Source organism: Semicossyphus pulcher, unplaced genomic scaffold, assembly GCF_022749685.1.
Source record: "Semicossyphus pulcher isolate SPU_LCO1_2020_fin unplaced genomic scaffold, fSemPul1.0.p SCAF_6, whole genome shotgun sequence".
NCBI lineage: Eukaryota > Metazoa > Chordata > Actinopteri > Labriformes > Labridae > Semicossyphus > Semicossyphus pulcher.
Window position 1 is genome coordinate 29,193,200 of NW_027211737.1, and position 20,798 is coordinate 29,213,997.

At 39.1% G+C, this 20,798-nt stretch overlaps 3 protein-coding genes across 4 annotated transcripts; 2 read left to right on the forward strand and 1 right to left on the reverse strand.

Annotated features, from left to right (window-relative positions):
• Window positions 1-171: 171 nt before the first annotated feature.
• anapc7 (anaphase promoting complex subunit 7) lies at window positions 172-5,069 on the reverse strand. Its single transcript, XM_069682929.1, has 11 exons — window positions 4,888-5,069; window positions 3,989-4,175; window positions 3,621-3,740; window positions 3,115-3,226; window positions 2,817-2,970; window positions 2,567-2,709; window positions 2,234-2,351; window positions 1,918-2,114; window positions 1,589-1,813; window positions 1,340-1,490; window positions 172-1,228 (listed from the first exon to the last, which is right to left on the reverse strand). Exons 1-11 carry the CDS (start codon window positions 4,986-4,988, stop codon window positions 1,039-1,041), a joined length of 1,698 nt encoding a protein of 565 aa, XP_069539030.1. The 5' UTR covers window positions 4,989-5,069; the 3' UTR covers window positions 172-1,038.
• Window positions 5,070-6,650: 1,581 nt separating this feature from the next.
• Window positions 6,651-12,007, forward strand: LOC138609987 (ubiquitin-conjugating enzyme E2 G1-like). 2 transcript variants are annotated; one of them, XR_011309509.1, is made up of 6 exons: window positions 6,651-6,797; window positions 9,123-9,225; window positions 9,333-9,430; window positions 9,586-9,764; window positions 9,848-9,993; window positions 10,087-12,007. XR_011309509.1 is itself a non-coding variant. In XM_069682679.1 (6 exons), the coding sequence occupies exons 1-5, from the start codon at window positions 6,755-6,757 to the stop codon at window positions 9,970-9,972; spliced, it is 510 nt and encodes a 169-aa protein (XP_069538780.1). In that variant the 5' UTR covers window positions 6,651-6,754; the 3' UTR covers window positions 9,973-9,993; window positions 10,087-12,007. The 2 variants fall into 2 exon arrangements, 1 of the variants encoding a protein (XP_069538780.1); XM_069682679.1 differs by having other exon boundaries at window positions 9,886-9,993.
• A 2,591-nt stretch (window positions 12,008-14,598) lies between these two features.
• rad9b (RAD9 checkpoint clamp component B) lies at window positions 14,599-20,727 on the forward strand. The gene is made up of 11 exons (XM_069683658.1): window positions 14,599-14,632; window positions 14,890-14,960; window positions 15,215-15,352; window positions 15,638-15,752; window positions 15,980-16,079; window positions 16,523-16,629; window positions 16,820-16,926; window positions 18,099-18,163; window positions 18,304-18,426; window positions 19,855-20,065; window positions 20,449-20,727. The coding sequence occupies exons 1-11, from the start codon at window positions 14,599-14,601 to the stop codon at window positions 20,572-20,574; spliced, it is 1,197 nt and encodes a 398-aa protein (XP_069539759.1). The 3' UTR covers window positions 20,575-20,727.
• The last annotated feature ends 71 nt before the right edge of the window (window positions 20,728-20,798 follow it).

Below are 20,798 nucleotides of genomic sequence, written 5' to 3' on the forward strand. Positions count from 1 at the left end.
TATGACTTCCATATCTGTGTCCTATGTATGAAGCTATATCCAGCAGGTGGTTAGCTTAGCTTAGCTTAGCGAAAAGACCAGAAACAGGGGAATGGCTCTCCTTGCTTCGTCCAAAGGTGCTGCCTTTCACTGGTGATTCAAGAGAAACTAGAATACAACATTAATGTCAAGAGTGTTTAATGAATTTATTATACACTTTAAAAATATGTACAAAATACTATAAACATTTGTCCTGTAATGGTTATGTTCCACTTTTCGAATAAGGGAGTCAGGCATAAGGTTATTTTTTCATATGTGAACGGAGACTAAACAGACCCACAGAAAAACGATAAGCATTTACATTATGACACGTTCTTACATGACAGAAGAAAAACGTAACATGACACATTTGAAAAGAGAGATATAGTACATAGTCACATTTTTACAGCCCTGTTTGCTAGTCAGAGACACACAGTTGTGGGGAATTCTCAAACTTTGTTATGACACTAGGACAGCAAACACGAGTCAGTCAGGCTTAAACAAAAAACAAATCTTTGACAGTCTCTCCTGTAACATGAAGAATCACTCCAGCCATTTGTGTTCTAAACTTAATTTCCCATCACAGCATTCTTCATTTCCTGGTATACATCTAGCCTGGGCACAGGTCACCAGTGCACTAAACACCTATTGTAAAAGCGTCAGCTGAAATTTTAACTACCAGGAACAGTGATGCATGAATGCATATAACCACAGACTGCCAAAAAAATGTAGAAAAGAAGTGCAGAACAAAGAGCCAAAGTAGCATCAGAGATACAAGTTAGTTTTTACAAACACTGAGCAGATAAGGAGGACTTGTTTTCTCTTGGGTTGAGTGTCCACTGATTGGACAGCTGTAGAGACGAGCAAGCTAGCCTCAATTAGCTCCACAGTGAAGTCGCTGATTAGACTGGTAAATTGTATCTTCTTAGTCCTGCTTGATAACCCTGATGGCGGAGAGCTTCTCACGGGCTGCAGTGAGTGAGAAGATGGAACTGACTGTGTGTCCTACAGCGGCCGGGGTCACTGCATACCGAACCATTGTTCCTGATCAGCCCACTGCGCTGCTTCACTGTCACTGCCCTCCAGATCTCCGTCTTCTCCGCTGCCCTCCATGTCGTCACCGTCCAGCTCCACCGTGGCATCTGTGGGACTTTCCTCCTTCTCCATCTTCTGCATGCCTTCTAAAGACTTCTGGTCATTGGGATCCAGGCTTCAGGGAGGGAAAAAAAGAATCACATGCTTTGTGATGATCTTATCATGAAGTGGCTAAAATATCATTTAAAAGCAACACCAGTATAGAAGTTAAGCAATCTCTAGTTACCTTAGCGCTATGCTGTACTGATCCATGGCTTCTTGGTAATCATTCACAGCCACCAGGAAATCTCCCAGCATTCTGTGCAGGACACAGTCGCTCTGATTGGCCAGGGCGTTCCTGAGGAGAGCGATCCCTTCGTCATATTTCTGCTCCCGGCCTTCACAAGAAAAAAGGACATTTTCATTTCCACATTTATTTTCTAAATGTCACTGAATAGATTTGGATTTCTGGAAAACTGGAAGTCTTTGTGCGTACTTAGCAGCTCAGCCTTTTTGACCACTGCCTTGGTGTAGTCCGGTCTCTGGGCCAGCGCTTTGTCCAGCAGGGTTTTGGCTTTCTCCTGAGTTACAGGGTCTTCCAGGCACACAGTGGCAAGGATGGTCAGAGTCTGTGCATTGGCACCCAAGGTCTTATAGATGTTATTGGCCATCCCCATGGCCTCTCGAATTCCATTGGATGCCAGATAACAGTCAATCAGACCTGTTACGGGACAGTTTTATTACTAAAAAGTCAAAACAAGCAGAGTACAAATTTACGACATTTGAAGAGACGGAGACCACACAGAATAAAACAGCTAAACATGCCTTCGTAGCAGTCGAGTCGGCAGGGTGCCAGGCGCATGGCCTCTCGGAAATGGATGATAGCTTCTTGAACGCGACCCATATTCCTCAACGCTGCCCCCTTCAGGAGGAGAGCCTGCACACTGTTGCTGTTGAGCTGAATGGCCTTGGCTCCAAGGTAGAGGGCTCTTGAGTAACGCTTGCTGTAAAAGCTGTGACAACTAAATAACAAACAAATTCATAGATTACAAAAACGTCAACAGTCAATGATATTTGATGTAGGAGAAGTAAACATAACATAACCGTAAATATATCAGCAACATAGTAATCTGAAACTCACCCAGAGATCACCCAGGGTTCTGCATGCTGGTCGGAGATGTTAAATAATCGTCCACCCAGGACTTCCACGTCCTCCAGGTGTCCTTCGCGAGCCATCAGGTAGCCATAAACATCCATTCCTGCAAGAGAAGTAACACTTACATGGACAGCAAAAAGTTCCACCTTTTCATGTCTTATCAAGGGTTACTTGGACTTTATGAAGCAGCCTGAGCCCAGATAATGATCGTCAGACAAACCATGAAGATAAAACATATTTACCTTCAAAATAAAAGTTCTTGGTTTATGGTAGATTAATAAATCAATATATTAAAGCTTGACTCTTCCTGCCGCATACCTTTGATGAGGTATGGATCCAGCATCTGGGCCTGTTCAAATTTAAGGATGGCATTCTTGGTGTCCCCAGCCCTGAAGTAGACATCAGCCAGGCTCACCAGGAGGTCCACGTTATCTCGCAACAAAGACTTCTTCTCAAGAGAGCTGAGACGAAACGGAGAGACGACACAAATCAAATAAACTATCTCCCAACATTACAAGGAATTATAATATATCAGTCACTCGGTATAGAGCAATCCTGCTCTGCTTACCAAATAGTGTTAATTGCTCTTTGATTGTCCCCTGCATGTATGAAGGCATACGCTTTGACCCAAACAGAGAGCCAGTCCAGGTTGGGGATACTCTGGATCACGTCCATAGTCATGGACGCCACTTCAGCTCCTTTGACAGATAAAGAGAGAAGACCTAAAAGGGAAAGAAGCAAAGTCCCAGCAGAGCTTTTGTGAGCGAGTGTGTGAATCCATACAAGAGTATAATTGTGTAGACAGACACGCCTTAGCAGCTGAAACTTTGTTGGCGATTGAAAAGTGTCTGTGTGATGATGCATACCAATGATTGCATCCAGGGCAAGAGGACACTGTCTCAGGACCTCTTTGTAGCTCGTCACCGCAGAACGCTCCTGACCAGCTTTCCTGTACAGGTTAGCTAGCATCATGTTGATCTGAGGCAAGAAAGAAAAACATCCATTTTATCACAGGGTTCTAAAATGCTAACAGACACAAAACAAAATTGAAAAAAATAAATGCTAAAATGAAAACCAGCAATTTTGTTTGTTTCATATTCAGTCCAATAGCACCCACAGCTTTAGCTCCATCAAAAAAATAGCAGACATAGGTTTGTTTACATGATGCAAACAAGGGTCCAACTTCAGATCAAGACGTGGAAACTCTGCTTGCCCTGCCTGTCACCCCTAATTTTCATTTTGCTTTTGTGTGTGCACACTGCACACTGAAATCTTGTGATTGACACCACTGAGTTATTTGATTAAAGGCATGAATTATAAATAAAATAAAGCATGAAGAATGTGTGTTAAATAACTGAGAGTAGCAGCCTACCTTTGGAGTCCTCTGTCGGGATGGAATCCCATCAAGCACTGCAATGGCATCTTTATCTAGTTTCAAAATGGTGTAGCATTCAGCTATCTTGTATTTTACCTCGATTTCTGATGGCAAGCTCTGAAAGACAACATTCAGTGTTCAAGACCTTTAATGCAAACTGACCAAATCAGTGATATGGATGGAGGAGGCAATTTTCTTCTGCACATTAAACACTTTCTATCAACAAGGAGAGTTGCTTTGACACAGTTCATCAATAAAGCAAATAAATTAAATATTAATGCATTGTAAAATTCATCTGTAGTACATCTTCTTTTTAGTTGTGTAGCTGCTTCAATCACAAAATATCTAAGCATTTTCTAACACACCTGCGCCTGTATGTTTGATGCTGCTCCACCAGTCGAAGTACGAACTTTAGACGTTTTGCTGAGCACCTTCTTCTGTTGCAATGCCATACTGTATTTGCAGGCAGCATTACGATATTCCTTATCATGGAAGATGGCATCGGCATGGTAAACCAACAACTGGTACTTCTGAGCTGGCGAGAACAGCTCTCTGGAAAAAAATATTTTAATAAAAGGGGGGATTAGAGCAGAGATAACCTTGAAAATGTGCTTTGAATTGCACGGGATGAATCATTGTGTTATTTGTAATGCAAAAAGCACCACAAAGACTGAAATGGTCACACTGGCAAACAGAGAATTTAAAAGAGATACGGACATGTTCATACGAATACAACACAGCAAGCAATGATCCCAAGCACAGTTTGTATGGAGAGTAGGGCCATCCTGCTACAACTGTCTCCTAACCAAAACACAACTGTTACAGCGTTACTGGTTTAAAAATCAATGATACCATACTGTACATTTTGGAAAAAAGCAAGTTATTAACGCAAATGACAAGTCCTCATGTACGTTGATCGGTTTAAAGTCACAATACTTGATACTACTGATTGCAAGCACAGGGTACTGTAGGAGCACCTGCAAACAGCTATTTCCTGGAGGAAAACGTACTTTATGTCCCGCATAGAACTTTAAATAAACCAAATACATGCATTACACTCTTAAGGAATGGGCTGGATATTGTGCATGCTTCTGTTTCTGTTAACATAGAACCACCCCGGGGTGTTTTACGGTTTCATCCGTTAATGTTAGCTGCTGTTGACCAGTTAGCTTTGGGCTATAACTGTTATGGACTGACAACATAAAACGCTAGTCTGAGAGGCATTCTTCGGGAAATAGACGGACCCCGGGCTGACATTACTTACGGATTGTTATTACTCATCGTCAGCAACAAACTGCTCAATATCCGGACATTAGAGTGCAGGCCAGCGGCCGCCATATCCCGGACATGATCTATAACATTCATTTTCGATTAATTTTAGGGCTTGATTCACGTTTCCTTCTCAAGTTAAAAGTTTGGGCTTGTAAACAGCTAACGTTAGCTAGCTTCTAATGTATCAAATATGGCGCCGCACTACCTTCCTTCCGCATATTGCTGCCTTAAGGAACTCTTCACAAGCTCGTTCTTTCAATAGCTATGCTTCAAAGTTTGTTATTCTAATATGCGACTTAACAAGCAAATCAAGTGTTTATATATTTAACACTTATTCTAGGAATTTAATTTTTAATTAAAATGTGTTAAGTGATAACTAAAGTTTAACAAATAAGTGAAACCTGCATATACGCCTCTTTAATAGATTAAGTTAGGTCGCAGGTGGCCCATATTTTCGACAGTTTTGAACGTAGCTTGTGTGATGTATTTGCAAAAGCAATATTTAGGGTTGGAAAATGATTCGCTTTTGGGACAAAATTGCTTATTCCAACTCTTCGAGTAGCTACTTGTGACAGAAATATAATCTTTAGATAAAATACTTCCTAATTTCTAGATGCTTTTTCATTAGGTTTGGTTATGGTGTCCCAAACGTATGAGTCAATATTATGATAATCTATTATGTCCATTTATACATTAGCAGCTATCTGATGAAGTATCGTAAATAATATCTACGTGAAAATCACCCAGGAATTTTATGTCGTAAAACATGCCCTGAAAGACAGAAACTAAGCCAAAAAGACGTGAGAGTAGACTAGTCATCGGTGGAATAAATTGTTTCATTCATATATTATGCCCCACAACAGCATCAAAGAAACCTTTTTGTGTTATTTATGCCTGAAAATGGCCAAATATACACTGTAGTGACAAAATTGCTTTGATAAAAGAGGATATTTAAAACCCCTGGAAATGGTAGAATAGTCAGGATTGAAGTGTTTTACTATAAAACGTTAATCGACAAAAATATTAAAATGCATAGGTAAAAATACATTGAAGCTTTACAACGGTAAAATGATTATAAATAGCTGTATTCAATTATAATTAATGAAATAGTTGCAATCTAATACAAATATGTTGCCTCTTTGTTTTATAGCACAAAGTATATATCATTTTCAACTGATTTCAGCAAGGATATCATCAACAAATGTTCTTAAAATTAGATAATGACAATGATAATGGCGGACAATTGAAAAACTTGAGGAGGGGAGGATTTAGGAATTGGTTTACTTACGTCTGCAAGAACAACATAATAATAAAAAGCTATACAAGCTTTAAAAAACATATACAAACAACCTAATTATAATAAAATACCATGAAATAAACCAATTGTTCTGTCAGTCAGTAGCATGATCTTAAAGATCAAGTGGTCTGGTATTGTCAAAGGACAGCTAAGCACTGATGTCTGAGGTACCTTTGCTCAGACTTGAGAGGTGCAGTATTTTGATGTCCCAGATGGAATCACAATTTATTTATAAAATGACCTTTAATGAAATAAAGATGTAAGAACATATCAACCAGGAGTCTTTTATGTCAGGACAAATGCTTAGTTGGGCTGGAAAGAACGTGACCAGGGTACTGCCTGTTGATTTATCAAAAAACGTCGCTTTAAACACAAAAACACATAAACATTGTCAACTGCATACGCGCATGCGCAGAGTCAAAGCCAGCAGCTGAACGTTGTGTCAAAACACAGAGGGAAATCAGCAGCAGGCAGCGCAAGATCTCATCTCAATTTCAGCTTTATCTCTTTTTTTGGGAAGTATTTGTCGGCACAAAGTGTTTTTCATTAACGTCCGCGTACCATGACCGAACAATCAGCATTACTTCTTCGAAAACAACTGGCAGGTAATAAAAACACAACATTCTAAGCAAATTCACCCGTTATGAGGGCATCCGACTTAGCAGCTAACGTTAGCCTTTTTTAGCTACGCACAGCTATGTTTACGCCATAGGAGTAAGCTCACACAGCTAACCAAGCAGCACTAAGGGTTCCTTTATCACTGCCGTACAATATGTTGATATGCTACCTGGCTTATCTGGTTGCTGGTATAAATAAAGACACATGTTTTAAGTATACGTGGTTAGAACTGATTTATATCTGAGCCACCACTGAATCGCAGCGCTAACCTTGCTAGCGGGCTAGCAAGTTCGACATTAGTTAGCTGACGGAACAAAGGAATAATCAATCCAGGCACTCATCTGATCTGATGACTTTAGCTTTGATTCTAATAGATTTTTAAGATTCTAAGTCTTTAATAGACAAATAAACTACTTTAAGAAAAGCAGCTTGATTGAAATTACGAACACGACACCTAGCTATAAAGACAATCTAATGTTTCTCATGTCAAATCTGGCTCAGACTGTAACGCTGGTTGGTCAGCGGCTTTTAATAAGGATACGCATCTCACTGTTAAATCCCATAGTTATATACAACTTAACTTACTCTTCTTCTGTTGGCTTCTGTGATTTGGGAATATTTAACAATATACGTATAGATGATGGCACCGGTGTATATTTTCCTATTAATGCCAGAAACATGGACCTTGACACTGAGATATAATCCCCCTGATGTAGTCTGGTTACCATTTGACTGACAGCCCACTTGTCTTTTTTAAACTCATTTTATATGATGTCATATTTTACACCACTGGAGAAGAAGCTGGGCCTAATATAATTTAATATTGTGGATAGTCTAGTTAAATACAGAAGTTTTTTTTACTCAACTCCTCATTATAAATGCCATGTAAATAGATGGATGGATGGATGGACGGACTTTACTGAACCCAAGCTCGGAAATAGTAGCGTTACAGCAGCAGGTTATCAAAGCAAATACAGCACAGGAGAAAATAAATACACAGTAAAAATAATATAATAACCTCAACTATATTAATCTAAAATATAAACTAACATATATCTTAAAAGTTAACCTACTCAAGTAAATCTAAAACATGAAATGACATATCTTAAATGTAAACAAACATTACAGGGAGGTAGATATGTTAATGTACCATACAGTCTTCAGAGTTGTAAATGTGCAATTACAGTGTATAGGTTGTTAATGTGCCATTATAGTTTACAAAGATGTTAATGTGCAAATACACTGAAGTGGTACTGAATGTTCAAGCTGTTAGCATAAAGCACATTTTATTTATCTATGGTGATGTTATGTAAGAATTAATTTTAACAAGGGGTGGCCTCTGAAATAATTTCATATACTGATAAGCAGAAAGAGGCAGGGCAGCTGCTTGAGATATGACACAATATAATGGGGGTCAACCTCCCAGACGATTTATCAATTCATCACGGCACTAATATTGTTTTAGTATATTTCCCAGCTGAGCACTGTAGCTGAAGTGACCTATTTTGATAAAGTAAGGCGTACTGTGATAATGTTCTGTAGCTTGCCATATTAGCTGACAGTGGATTCAAGTTTTCTTGTGGTGCTTAAAAGAGATCAACCATCCAGCACTGCATCCACTGATTCAAGAAACGAGGCACGCCATCATCGCTTTCTATGATTGATCGAGCATATTGTACTGTTTGTGTGTGCTCATTTTGTTTTCTCTGTGCGTGGGGATGTGAATCACTGTCTTCACAGTGGTTAATTCAATTCAGATTTTCAAGTTGATGATTCAGTTCAGCAGTGATATGTATATTTTTGGAAACCACGATTTGATTCATTGAACACCAGCCAAACTTTATATTTACTGAGTGAGGTTAAATGGAGAGACACAAAAAGTATTCTTACTGTGTTATTTCAGTATATATAATGATATGATACCAAACACTTAAAATGTAATATGCCCTGTACTGATTAAAGAAATGTTCTAAAGTTCTATTTTTACATTTACCAAATCCTTTATGTCTATACTTTAGTTTCTTACTAAGTTTTGGACACCCCCTATGAACAGGTTTGAATGAAACATTTTGTGCTAATTGACTGTACCAATTATTTTGTTTGACCACTTTAATCAGTGCCCCTCCTAATTCTGTCTTTTGCCAGAAAATAGTCAATGTAACAAAAAGCAACTAAATGTTGACGAGGTAATACCCATCAATCCTTCCCTGATTAATGACGTGCTCAAAAATGAAGACCTTTGTGAACTTGCTGTCGCTGTGTTTCAATTCTATTCCGTTGTACTCAACAATCCTCTTTGCCTCTCTTTCCAGAGCTCAACAAGAACCCAGTAGAGGGCTTTTCAGCTGGTCTGATAGATGATGATGACATATATAAATGGGAAGTTGTGATCATCGGTCCACAAGATACCCTTTTGTAAGTGTGAAATGTTTACACAGAGACACCTTAGATTGAGAAACAAAACCATATTGTTGAAATTAATGATTTCGTCTTTGCATCTGTTCTGTTTTTTTGTTTTGCAGTGAAGGAGGGTTCTTCAAAGCGTACCTAACCTTTCCTTATGATTATCCACTACGACCTCCAAAGATGAAGTTCATCACTGAAATCTGGCACCCAAATGGTAAACACATTAGCAGACTCTTCAGTGTTTACTTACTTTAACTCCTCGCTGACATAAAACATTTTTTTGCTACAATATTCAGCAAAAATGAAAACAGGCTTTGAGGTTTATTGTAATGAAGGCTGATATTAAATTGACGCTCCTTTGCTCCACAGTTGCTAAGAACGGCGACGTTTGCATCTCAATTCTGCATGAGCCAGGAGAAGATAAGTTTGGTTATGAAAAGCCTGAGGAGCGCTGGCTTCCAATCCACACAGTAGAGACAATCATGATTAGTGTTATCTCCATGCTGGCAGACCCCAACAGCGACTCACCGGCTAATGTTGATGCTGCGGTGAGTTTACACCACTTATCCCACTCTCCTACCCCTGGAAACGCCTTTTTAATTTCCCTTATTGAATATTTCATGTACACCAGGTTAGTTTCATTAAATTAATCTGGTGTTGCTCCAACAGAAAGAGTGGAGGGAGGACCCCAATGGTGAATTCAAGAGGAAGGTGGCCCGCTGTGTAAGAAAAAGTCAAGAGATGGCATTTGATTAGGAGTCAACTGTAAATTCCAGGGTAAGTACGTTGAATATTTCAGCTAAGTAATGGTCACATGTAACCTTGCCTGTGGAAGTAATACTAATTACAATCTGGGATCTTATTTTTCAGTTAAGGAAATGCCTTCAGAGGGAAAATTTCAGCAAAAGGCTTTTGCACCCCTTGTTTTGCCAGTCAAAGGAATTGGTTGGCCTCAACCACGTTTCTGTGAACGGTTGTCTTTTTCCGCAAGATGAGCCAATTTGAGAACCCTACCAGCGAAATTAACCTGTTTCCTACCTGGAATTGTATATTTAATGTTATTTATTTTGAAAAATTAATGATGTAAGATATGTCACTACTGTAAATTAACTTGCTTTTTTATCTGCTGCTGAACAGTTTCTACTTTATACCAGGTTTCTTATGCAATTTAGTGGTCAAGATTGTGTAAAACAAAACGTAAAAACTCGTTTCCATTAGGTCATCACTTGTCCTTCCTACTGAATACTTGCCACCAGATTAATGTTGGCCCTACCACTTTCTGTCAATCGATGTGATTTTTTTTTTCTACACTGTCATAGAATCACTGCTGCCTTGTGTTGGCTTCACTTCCTCACAGTCTGCTTCTTGTTTAGAGGATCTGGTTGAGAACCTTTGGAGGGACTTGAGTTTTCATACAGCCTTTATTTTTCTGAGAAAGACCTCCTGTTAGCATGTTAGTTATCCTGGTGTATGCAGGTATAAAACCATGACTCTCAAACCTGCATGATCCCCTCAGCAGCTCTGTTATGTATTGTTTCTAGCTGTAGATGTAAATGGAATGGCTTACTCAGTGATTTGAGAGTTATGGTTTTATTATGTATTGACTGACACGAGCATAGCTTGTGGTAACAGAAGGTTTTCACCAACTTCTCAGGAGCAAACTTCATTGGGGTCTAGATTAGCAATTGGTAAAATAAACCTTATTATTCTTGACCCTTTCCCTTAACACATGGTCAGTGAAGTAATCCGTTTATTATCACTTAGTCTAATGTCTTTACACAACGATATAATAAATCATGGACAACCAAATACAGTCTGTGTAAAAAGCCTAAGCTGTGCTGATTCAGCACGTGTACTGGTTAACACCCAAGCTTACCTCAATTTGAAAGGATAACAAATTTGACGAGGACTATGGTTGTTTGAGTTTTTAATCTATTAACATGGGGGACTTAAGGGGCTCCATAGTAGAATTAGGTGAGTCATTCATACTTAGTTTGTTGTGGCACATCTGGCTTCTGATCAACATGTGGGTAAATACTGACGTGTAAGTCACATTAACTTAGACTCTGAAGATAGTTCAGTAACGCTCTTTAATTCTATCAGCATCTTGAGTTCTGATTGGTGCATATTCTGCAAATATTTATCACATTTACTTAATCACTGAATTTGGGTTTTGATTCTTGATAGAGACTTGAAGTTAATCCACCACTTAGTAAACTATAAATAAGTGCTCTGATGGGACATGAAGCCTTCTGCACTTAGGTTTTATTTTTACACACAGTCTTGCTTGGGTGGAGTCTGGAAACCACTGGCTTCTGCTCACTTGTAGTGATGGTGTTGCTGAAAATATAAAGCCATGATGAAATCTATTTCCGAATTATGTTATACATGATTGATCTGTGACATTGAACTAGCTAACCATCTATTGGCGCATGCAATCAGGTTTGAAGGGGTTGGGTATGTTTAAATATGATACCATTGTTAGTACATTCTGGATGGATGTGATGTGTACAGTTAGTAGATTTCTGTAGACTTGATGATCACATAACTGCTGTTGACATTACCTTTTTAAGTCAGAATTTTCTAACCTACCATGACCTCCTCTGACCGGTGTTCACTGTATTTGCACAGATTCGGTGCGTTTGAAAATGTCATTAAGCAATACGCCCTGAAATGGTGTGTCCAGGTAACCCACCCTAACGCCATTATTTGTTTTTTGTTTTTGTTTTTTTTCATTTTGTGTCAATGCAATGTATATTGGACATGATGCTCAATAAAGTGTGTAAACAGACTGGCTTGTAATTCAGTTTGTGTTTTACATTTTAGATGAGAACACGCTCCGGGTTCAAGTACATTAGACCTCTGCTCTGTAATTGGAACCCTGGGAATAGTGTCAGATTTCAGAGCTGGCTTCATTTCACACGAACAGGCTGTGCTGGCTGCAACATATACTGAGCTAATGAATATGCTGGAAAGCTCTCTGATATATCCACAGGAAATATTTTGATCTTAAATAAGGATGAGGAAGCGGGTTACATTTGTTGAGCAGCTGAAGAAAGAAAACTTGTTAAAAAATGCAAGTGGTCACATTATAATGAGGTAAGGCCACAGTGTGAGCTTTAACACCTTTAATGGATGAATGTAGACGAAGGATTCCTTTCTTTTCAAACTAACATGCTTGATGTTTAGGTCTGCAGAGTCTGACAAGAGAAACACAGATGGTGAGTCAAATAATCATTTAAATGCTGACCAGAAATAATTGTCATAATTGAGTTAAAAATTTGTCGATTAAACTGTCTAAAATGTAATTGTAAATATGTGTCCCTCTATCTCAGAGTGAAAGTCTTATGTTATTTCTGGTGTTGAAATAAGTGTTTGGATCTTTTACTTACTAAAAATATATTTTTAACATTCAAAATAATTGCCTTTTTTTTATTGTTTGTTTTTGAGTAAAAAGCTGAAAGAAAATGGTTTGTTGTATATTAAATTACTAAATTGTAATTAAGATATATTAACATTTATAAATTATTTAAATTATTTAAACCACCTATATGCTGTTAATAGTTATTAAAAACATATTTTAGAAGCATGTTAGAATTATTGTGAAAGGTATCTTGTAACTATATCTGTCAAATATATGTGGAATACAAAGTGTATTTACCTCTGAGGTAAGACTCATATTTAACATATAAATGAGCAAAAATTGAGAAAGAAGCATAAGCAAACTACTGAAAGCTTAGCACAGTTCTTACATTTACTGTTACTGAATGTTTTTGTAGTGAATTTACATCACAGAAGCATAAAGCTCACACTTTTAAGATATTTAATTTTAAACATTCAACAGATGAAATCTAAACTTGCATTAATCAGTTCAATGTTGTTGGCTTTAATACCCTGAATATAATTTTATTTTTTTTAAATTAAAGACTGTTATGCTTAAAATATGCTGCTTAGATTGCAGCTCAGTCTTAATGATCTGAAATACGATGTTGTGTAACATGTTGCCTCTGGCAGGCTTTGAATCTCTACCAAGTCAACAAGGGAGGCAGACATATAGAGGAACACACAGCAATATGTCTGCGAGCAGCCGTCACATGAAGACAATACACATCCCCAAAACTTTGATGTCTGCACCCTTCTTACAGGTCATCACATTACACTGAAACATATTGTGAAGTTAGTTTTCATATTGTTATTTTTAATTTCAAGGCCTTTAAGATGCTTTGAATGAGATAATTATGATATTCCTCTCCTGTAACAAGGTCACTGTCAGTCTGTTAAGTATAATCATATCAGTTCTTGTTTTCGTCTCAGCATCCAGCCCTTACAGCTGGACAGAGACGCTACCTTTGCAGTATAGCAAATGTATACAGTACAGAGCACATGAAGCAGCAGATGAAGCGGCACTATCTCAATGTTCTGCACACATGCATCCCACCAGGTGTGTATCCATACATTTCAAACATCAACTTTAACAACTTCCATCCGTCTCATTTAGTGTTTTGTATCTCCTAGGTCAGGATCCTACCTGTAGAAGGAGGTACGGGGATCATCAGCAAACACAAAATAGCAGGTTCACAAAGGATGTGGAGAAGGATGTCGTTAGGGCAAAGCCCAAAGAGCAAAGTAAAGGCGCCAGCAGCACAGTTTATTCTGATGTCATACTTCCAAAAATAGTCAACAAATGACAGACATGATGCTTTCACTGTTTTGAAGGATTTCACAACCTTGATGCTGAATTTTGTAACGACAGCTGATCGTCATTGCACAAGTTTTTAAATGCAGTAACTCTATATGACCCTAACCAACAATTTAGTGATATCATAGTTTAACACACCTACACTTATCACACTCATATTTAAGTGTTGTTCTGTTTGCTGAATGTATAGATATATTATTTGTCAAATAGAGCACCTGTATTCTTGTAGTTTATATAGGCTAATTTACATTATTTAGTATAGTCTCCATACAGAGTTGTAGCATTTAATATGTATACCTCTCTAATTACACATCTGTTATTTGCTTTTTCAATTATAAAAAACAAAAAAACAATTGTTGCAGAACTTGAGACATATATATTTGTTTCCATTCCATTATCTAGTGGGGTTATTAATTTTCTTTAATTAACATTCTATTTGTATTATTTCTTTGCATGCTGATCAATTATTTCAATAAATGTAATCACCAATAAATAAAGAGTTTATAATAATTTTAAGATTGGGACCATTTTCTTCACTGAATCATCAACCTTAGTAATCATTTCGTTCAGCTTATTAGCATGTATCACAGCATTATTCCAGGTTAGCCTCAGCTGCGCGCGCGCGCAAACTGCCGTGTACTTTAATGAGCTCGTGAGTGGAACTACATATGTCATCAGCAAATATGAACTGTCTACTCGAAGGAAATTGTGTAAAAGGTAGAAGCAACACTAGTAAAATATGACCAAGTTAATCTTTTCAAGTTAATATGAATTAATTTCAAACCCAGTTGTTGCAGCTAACATGAGACTTGCTAAACATGAACTATTAATAAAAGATGATGCTAGCTTAATTTACGGTTACCTTAACTTGTTAGTATAGCTTAGTTAGCCTCAATTTCAGTGACCTCATAGGTTCAGTAACATAACTTTAGTATGTTGCTAACCTTTAACACTGTTGGCACCTTGTGTTGCAGCATTTGGAAAGGCTATTCATGCCCTGTCACGGATCGGAGATGAACTGTGGTTGGATCCCATGATCAAAGGGGTGAGCAGCACCAACTAAACGGCATAGTTGAGTTTCGGCATGTGTTTGCAGAAGAGGAGACAGAAATTTTAACTCACCTAAAAGAATAGTTGTAATACTTGCAACCTACAATCTATATTTTTTTCCAACTCAATCAACGTTTAACATGACGCCTACATAGGCCCGCAGGGGTTGGACCACTGTTTTACCTGATGTTACAGTTCATGACAGCAAGGAGCATCTTGACTGAATCTCTCTCTCTCTCTGTCTCAAAGCTTGCACTGAGATCCGTAAATTCTGCTCATTCTGCATATGCCTGCTTCCTCTTCTCACCGCTGTTCTTCCAGCAGTACAGCCTGGGATCAGTATCAGAGCAGGGCAGTGAAACAATTAAATGCAAACTTGTCATGAAGGTACGTCAGTCATGCTGATAATCCATGTGCATAAATCTCCAGGTGGCATCACACCATGATTCTTCTCAGGATACAGGACACAGAAGTGGAGAAGTCAACCCAGAAACAAACTAATGCAAAAACAAAACGTGATTTTTCTCTCCCTTTAGGACTATGATTGAAATGTTGAAACACTGAATCATATTTTTTTTGTTTTATTTTATTAGTAAAGTATAACCAAGCAGGCAAAACGTAATTAAACCAAGTAAAAGAAAAAACAGTGAATCATGTTTACTTGTTTTTTAGTCTGTTCTGCCTCTTTTCCGGTGTTTGACTTCTATTGAGCGAAATGTGGAACGATGTCAGATATCAATCGGCCAACCTAATGACCGACTGATGATCCAGTTCTTCTGCAGGCATGGTAGGAAACATTACATCTTTCATTATAAGCTAGTTGTGGATAAAGGACAGAGTCAGGGTTTTCACAGGCATATTCTATTTAACATTTTCAGCTTTTCTTTACCTTAAATGTTTTCTTTCATGATGTTTAAAGTGACCTCTTTTAACACTACGCAGTAAACACTGCTTTGCACTTCTTCAGCACTTGGTGGCAGTGTGCTCCAAATATCCTCTCTGCTCTTGTGATAGGCATCACTAAAACCCACAACCTACGTTTCCAGGAGAGTGAGGCTCTGCAGGCAGTGTTTGCCTCACACCTCTGTCCCAATGTGCTAAAGGCTCCTTCCAGGTTAGCAGCTCACTAATATGTTATCAAGTTTGAACCTCAACTTTCTTTGAAATACTGAGCATATTTTATATGTTTGATTAACCCTTTTTTTATGCAAACTAAATAGTTCCCTTCTTCTAAAACTATCTTAAACTCCTTTTCATGACACGTGTATTTACTGTGAAATAAATAAGTCATATGGTAGCTGTCTGCTGAATTCAGCCGTCCAGTCTATTAAAAACAAAGAGAGGGGATGTTCACAATATGTTTTACTTTAAGATGACTCTTGCTGGCACAAAGCAATGCAATGGAGTCAACCAGATTTACAAATAGATTTAAATAAATACCCAAATTATATAGATTGTAAACTAAATAGAAAATGCATTCACTGATAGAAAAGCATTGACTTAAGACTCTTTGCTCAGTGCTTCTGTGTTGGTTTGCATGTTGCTCCACCTTTGCAGGCTTCTTGGTGATATGGTGATGCATTTCCCAGCGTCCCAGGAGGAAATCACTCTGTCCATAACTCCCCTGAGAGTCAGTCTCAGAAACTACTATGAGGTGGGAAACGGTGAGCTTGTAATACACTGGGTTTTGTTTTTTGACGGACGTTTTGACGCTATTTTCCCTGCTTTGAGATTGACGTTTCACAGCAGACTGATAATGCAAATAAAAACACCTGTAACTCATAAGCCACATCAATACAAACACTGAGTTTCTTTGTGCGGATACTGTTTGACTTGGATGCACTTGTGTCACAGATCACATGAAGATGATGTACACTGAGATGTCCTTACACCCAGACGAGTTTGACTACTTTCAGGTCGGAGTGGACTCGGATATAACCTTCTGTCTGAAGGAGTTGAGGGTAACAGGGTTATTTTTGGAGGCTCCCTTTATCGTGTCACATGAGAATATTATATGTGTGTATCTTGGTGTGTATATACAGAGAGTATGTGTGTGTGTGAGACGGGGTCACCGGCAGTATTTCATGTCAAAGAGGTCATATTTCCAGTCCTATAACATGGACACTGAAGCCTCTGTACACGTTACTCTGTATCCTTTCCATGAGAACTTTCCGCTCAGCGCCGTGACTCATCTTTATAGCAAAAGATAGTGTAACAGAAGTGACGCATATGACACTCATGCTTAGGAAAAGTAATTAAAGCTATGAATTACAGTCATTTTAGGCCACGCATTGCAGGGTTCATTATAAGATAACTCTGAGGCCAATTAGGAATGTGTTTGTATTTAAAGGGCTGGCTCGAAGTCGATCTTAAACCATTTGTGTTTTGAGTAACATTAAAGCATTGGATCTTAGAGAACTATAATGCCATGTCAGGAATAGTTTGTTACAGTGTTTACATAAACCTAATTTTAGTTACTGGACCATTTGCAAACGTTCGTTCGAGTTCACACAGTTCTTGTGTTGGACCAGTGAGACTTGACCTGCATTACTAACCACAAGTCTTGTCTCTAATGTCTTGGAATGTGTCTTGGAAACCCTGCTGTGAAGCTCCTCATTAGACAGCCTAGTCTTCTAGTTCCTGTCCGTTTTAGAAAATCTGGTTTGGATGGATTAGAAGAAGCCGGGCTTTAAGTTTCAGTCAGCCTCAAGTTAGTTGAGTGTTGTTATTTCTCTTTTGCCTGATCATTGTAAACATGCAATGACACTGTTCTCTAAACAATCAGCTGTTAAATATCAATGTTTACAAAAAGAGCAGGTCTAGACCGTGCTCCTTTTTATCTTATTTAAAGAGAGACTCAACATGAATCCACCATGAGCAGCTCTTAACAACATTTGCCACAGGAGGAACAACTTCCTTTTAACAGGCAGAAACCTCGAGCAGAACCAGACTCCTGTTGAACAGCCGTCTGCCTCGACTGGAGGGGCCGAACAGTGAGATAGAGGGAGATGCAGGATAGAGACGGGCAGACAGAGCAACATAGTTCATTTCACATCAACAACAACAGATAATAATTGTGCTTACAAAGCCAATAGTAATGGTACAAAGGAACATCTGCTGTTCTGTTTTCCAGGGTTTGTTGTCCTTTGCAGAGACACATTGCCTTCCAGTGTCGGTCTACTGTGGCGCTGCAGGACAGTAAGTCTCTTTGTCATCGTGATTAGCTTGAGTAGCGTTCAGATCCCATGTTACAAAGACCAACGCCAGAAAGAAGAGAGAATGTACTAAGCTTGCTGTCACTGTCATATCTATCAGAGTGCTCATAATGTTGTTATTAGGCCTGTGTGCTTCTCTGTGGAGGACATGGTAGTGGAAGCCACTGTGGTGCTGGCTACTCTGACTGACTCTGAAAGCCGGGACCCCGCTCAGCCTACAGAGGCCCCAGCCCAGACCACACCCAGGTAACAAATCTGGCTACGTCAACCATGTGTACAATGATTGGGATCTGGTGTACCTTGAGCAGTGTTGCACAGACAGATCTAATCTTTATATTTGGCCAGACAGCGTCCTGTAAACCAGAGTATAGTCGAATCTTCCCACAGGGCTCTACCTGAGCTGCTCTCATGGCACTCAGTCGAGGCAGTTTGCCCTCATTGGCTGTTTTTAGATTCCTGAGAGGGCGTAGTGTTACAGCAGCCAGCCTTGTGTCTGTAACAGAGATAAATAGGGCAAGCCGTGAACATGTAGGGTGAGGTAAGAAGCCTGTCAGTGTCACAGTCTGTAATCCCCTCATCTCTGCTTTGCTAGCCTGCTTGGCTGTTCTGCTCTCGCTCTCTCTCTCTCTCTCTCTCTCTTTGTCATACTGTGCTTTATTTATCTGGGTGGTTCCTGCAGCACCAGCCCTGCTTTCCTTTGGACATCTAGATCACTATAGCTTGGTTTGTTTGTAAGCACTGCAGGGAGTCTGTAGAGGACACACTTCAACTACAACCTGCACTTCTTAAACAATGATCGTTCAGACTGTTTCTGAGAGCATGCAGTATATTTTTGACATTTGTGGCATGCTTGTAAGAAAACGTGCCTGACAGGGCCTCAGGTTGTCTGGAGACAATTTAAAAACCAGCTTGCTCTCTTTACTTCTTCCTGCTGTGTTCGTCTTTGTTATTCTGGTCTGGTTTCGTTTCTGAGGTTAATGACATGTAGTGTGGTTTCATGCACACGGTTGTGTTGTTGTTTGTTCAACTGTGCTTAAGGCGCCTTCAGTAACAGAGTCCTGTTGATGGGTGTTCTTGCTAATGTGACTAAACTAGTTTCTGAGATGAGTTTTACAGTATTTACACTTTTGCTAGTTTTAGTCTGAGAATGCACCCTTATGTCTTGATAATTGAATGTTCTTTAGACACCCCCTCATAGACAAACTGCATGTGATCCAAGGACTATTTTAACATTAAAGTCATGGGCAATGCACTCTGTTTTAATGTGAAGGGAAAAAAAGAAAAAATGTTATAACTTAATTATTCAATGTACTCACTGTCAGAGTTGTTCTTCCTCTCTGTCCCTTGCATACCTCTCTTCTTTTTTCTTCCTGTTGTTTATTTTGCAACATTCACCTTATTTCAACTCCCTCCTTCAGACATGTCAGTATAACGTACACCTTTCATAAGCTTAGGAGTCAGGTTTCACTGACATGCTGTAACATCAATTTATTACCTGCATACAGGCTAAATTGTTAGCTTGGAAGTGTGCACCACAATTACACTGCACTCAGTATCACAACTATCTTTGCCAGCCCAGGGGCTGATCATTATCTCGTGATTTTTGCTTGCTGCAGTAAGCGTGTTGTGTGTGTGTGTGTGTGTGTGTGTGTGTGTGTGTGTGTGTGTTCCCAGGTGTGCAGCTGCTGCTGTTCTACCTGTGGGTTCATGTGAGGACATCGGGGAGCCTCAGGATATTCCTGCTATGACTGATCTGATAGCATCCAGCCAGGGCAGCCCTATTATCGACCCACCTGCTCTGATGCTGCTTCTGCCACAGACTGACGGACTGTGTGCGCCCGAGGAGGACTGCGCCAGTGCCACCACAACTCCTGCCTCGTCCACAGTAACAAGATTTTCCAGTTGTTTTATTGAGTTTGCATATGGCCTCTGCTTGTTCCGTGGGGCCAATGTGTATAACTTTGAGGTCTGCTGGAAATAAATCCATCGTGTCTCACCAGCACTTTCTGGCTGGGACCATGTTTTGTTCTAACATGTGAAATGTGGTGAATCTTAAGGGAATGTTTATCTTTTTGTTCCTTTCCCGGTTTCTATTCTTTTTGTTGCATTTAGGGTTTTATTTATTATTTACAGGTCCCTTTTTTTATTCACCAGCGAAAAAAAGTTTTCCAATAAAATAAAAACATCTAATTTCTGAAGCATTTAAATAGCGTCTTATTTTTCTTCCACAATTGTGCACTGACGTGGGTTTTGTCTTTTTCTCTGCAGATCTGCTCCCTCCTGTTCAGGGCCTTGTCCTCAGAGCAGGACAATGATGGTTGTGCTGCCACGCTGCCTGTCCTGGCATGTTACAGTGATGAAGAGGAAGAGTACACAAGAAGCCCGACACTCTGAGGCTGTTACACACGACTTTTTGTGTTGCTGTAGGCCACGAAGTTCAATCGTAGGATTCAAATGAATTTATATTTCATGAACTTGGCATTTGTATTCCTTTTAAAGCATGCTGAAATTCCAAATGTTGTTTTGTTTGTTTTCTCGCAGTTAGAAATTTCCGGAGTATGAATTTACAATAGATATTTATCTATATAAATTAATTTGTCTTGGCAATTAAAGTGTGT

Excerpts from the sequence above, each read along its gene's own strand:
- LOC138609987 (XM_069682679.1), top strand. The coding sequence starts at position 6,755 with ATGACCGAACAATCAGCATTACTTCTTCGAAAACAACTGGCAG. Across the intron at positions 6,798-9,122 it reads TCTTCGAAAACAACTGGCAG|AGCTCAACAAGAACCCAGTA; the intron begins GTAATAAAAACA and ends CTCTCTTTCCAG. Across the intron at positions 9,765-9,885 it reads CGGCTAATGTTGATGCTGCG|AAAGAGTGGAGGGAGGACCC; the intron begins GTGAGTTTACAC and ends TTGCTCCAACAG.
- rad9b (XM_069683658.1), top strand. The coding sequence starts at position 14,599 with ATGAACTGTCTACTCGAAGGAAATTGTGTAAAAG. Across the intron at positions 15,753-15,979 it reads CCAGTTCTTCTGCAGGCATG|GCATCACTAAAACCCACAAC; the intron begins GTAGGAAACATT and ends CTCTTGTGATAG. Across the intron at positions 16,630-16,819 it reads CTACTATGAGGTGGGAAACG|ATCACATGAAGATGATGTAC; the intron begins GTGAGCTTGTAA and ends CTTGTGTCACAG.
- anapc7 (XM_069682929.1), bottom strand. The coding sequence starts at position 4,988 with ATGAATGTTATAGATCATGTCCGGGATATGGCGGCCGCTGGCCTGCAC. Across the intron at positions 1,814-1,917 it reads CCGACTCGACTGCTACGAAG|GTCTGATTGACTGTTATCTG; the intron begins GCATGTTTAGCT and ends GTCCCGTAACAG. Across the intron at positions 1,229-1,339 it reads CAGTACAGCATAGCGCTAAG|CCTGGATCCCAATGACCAGA; the intron begins GTAACTAGAGAT and ends CCCTCCCTGAAG.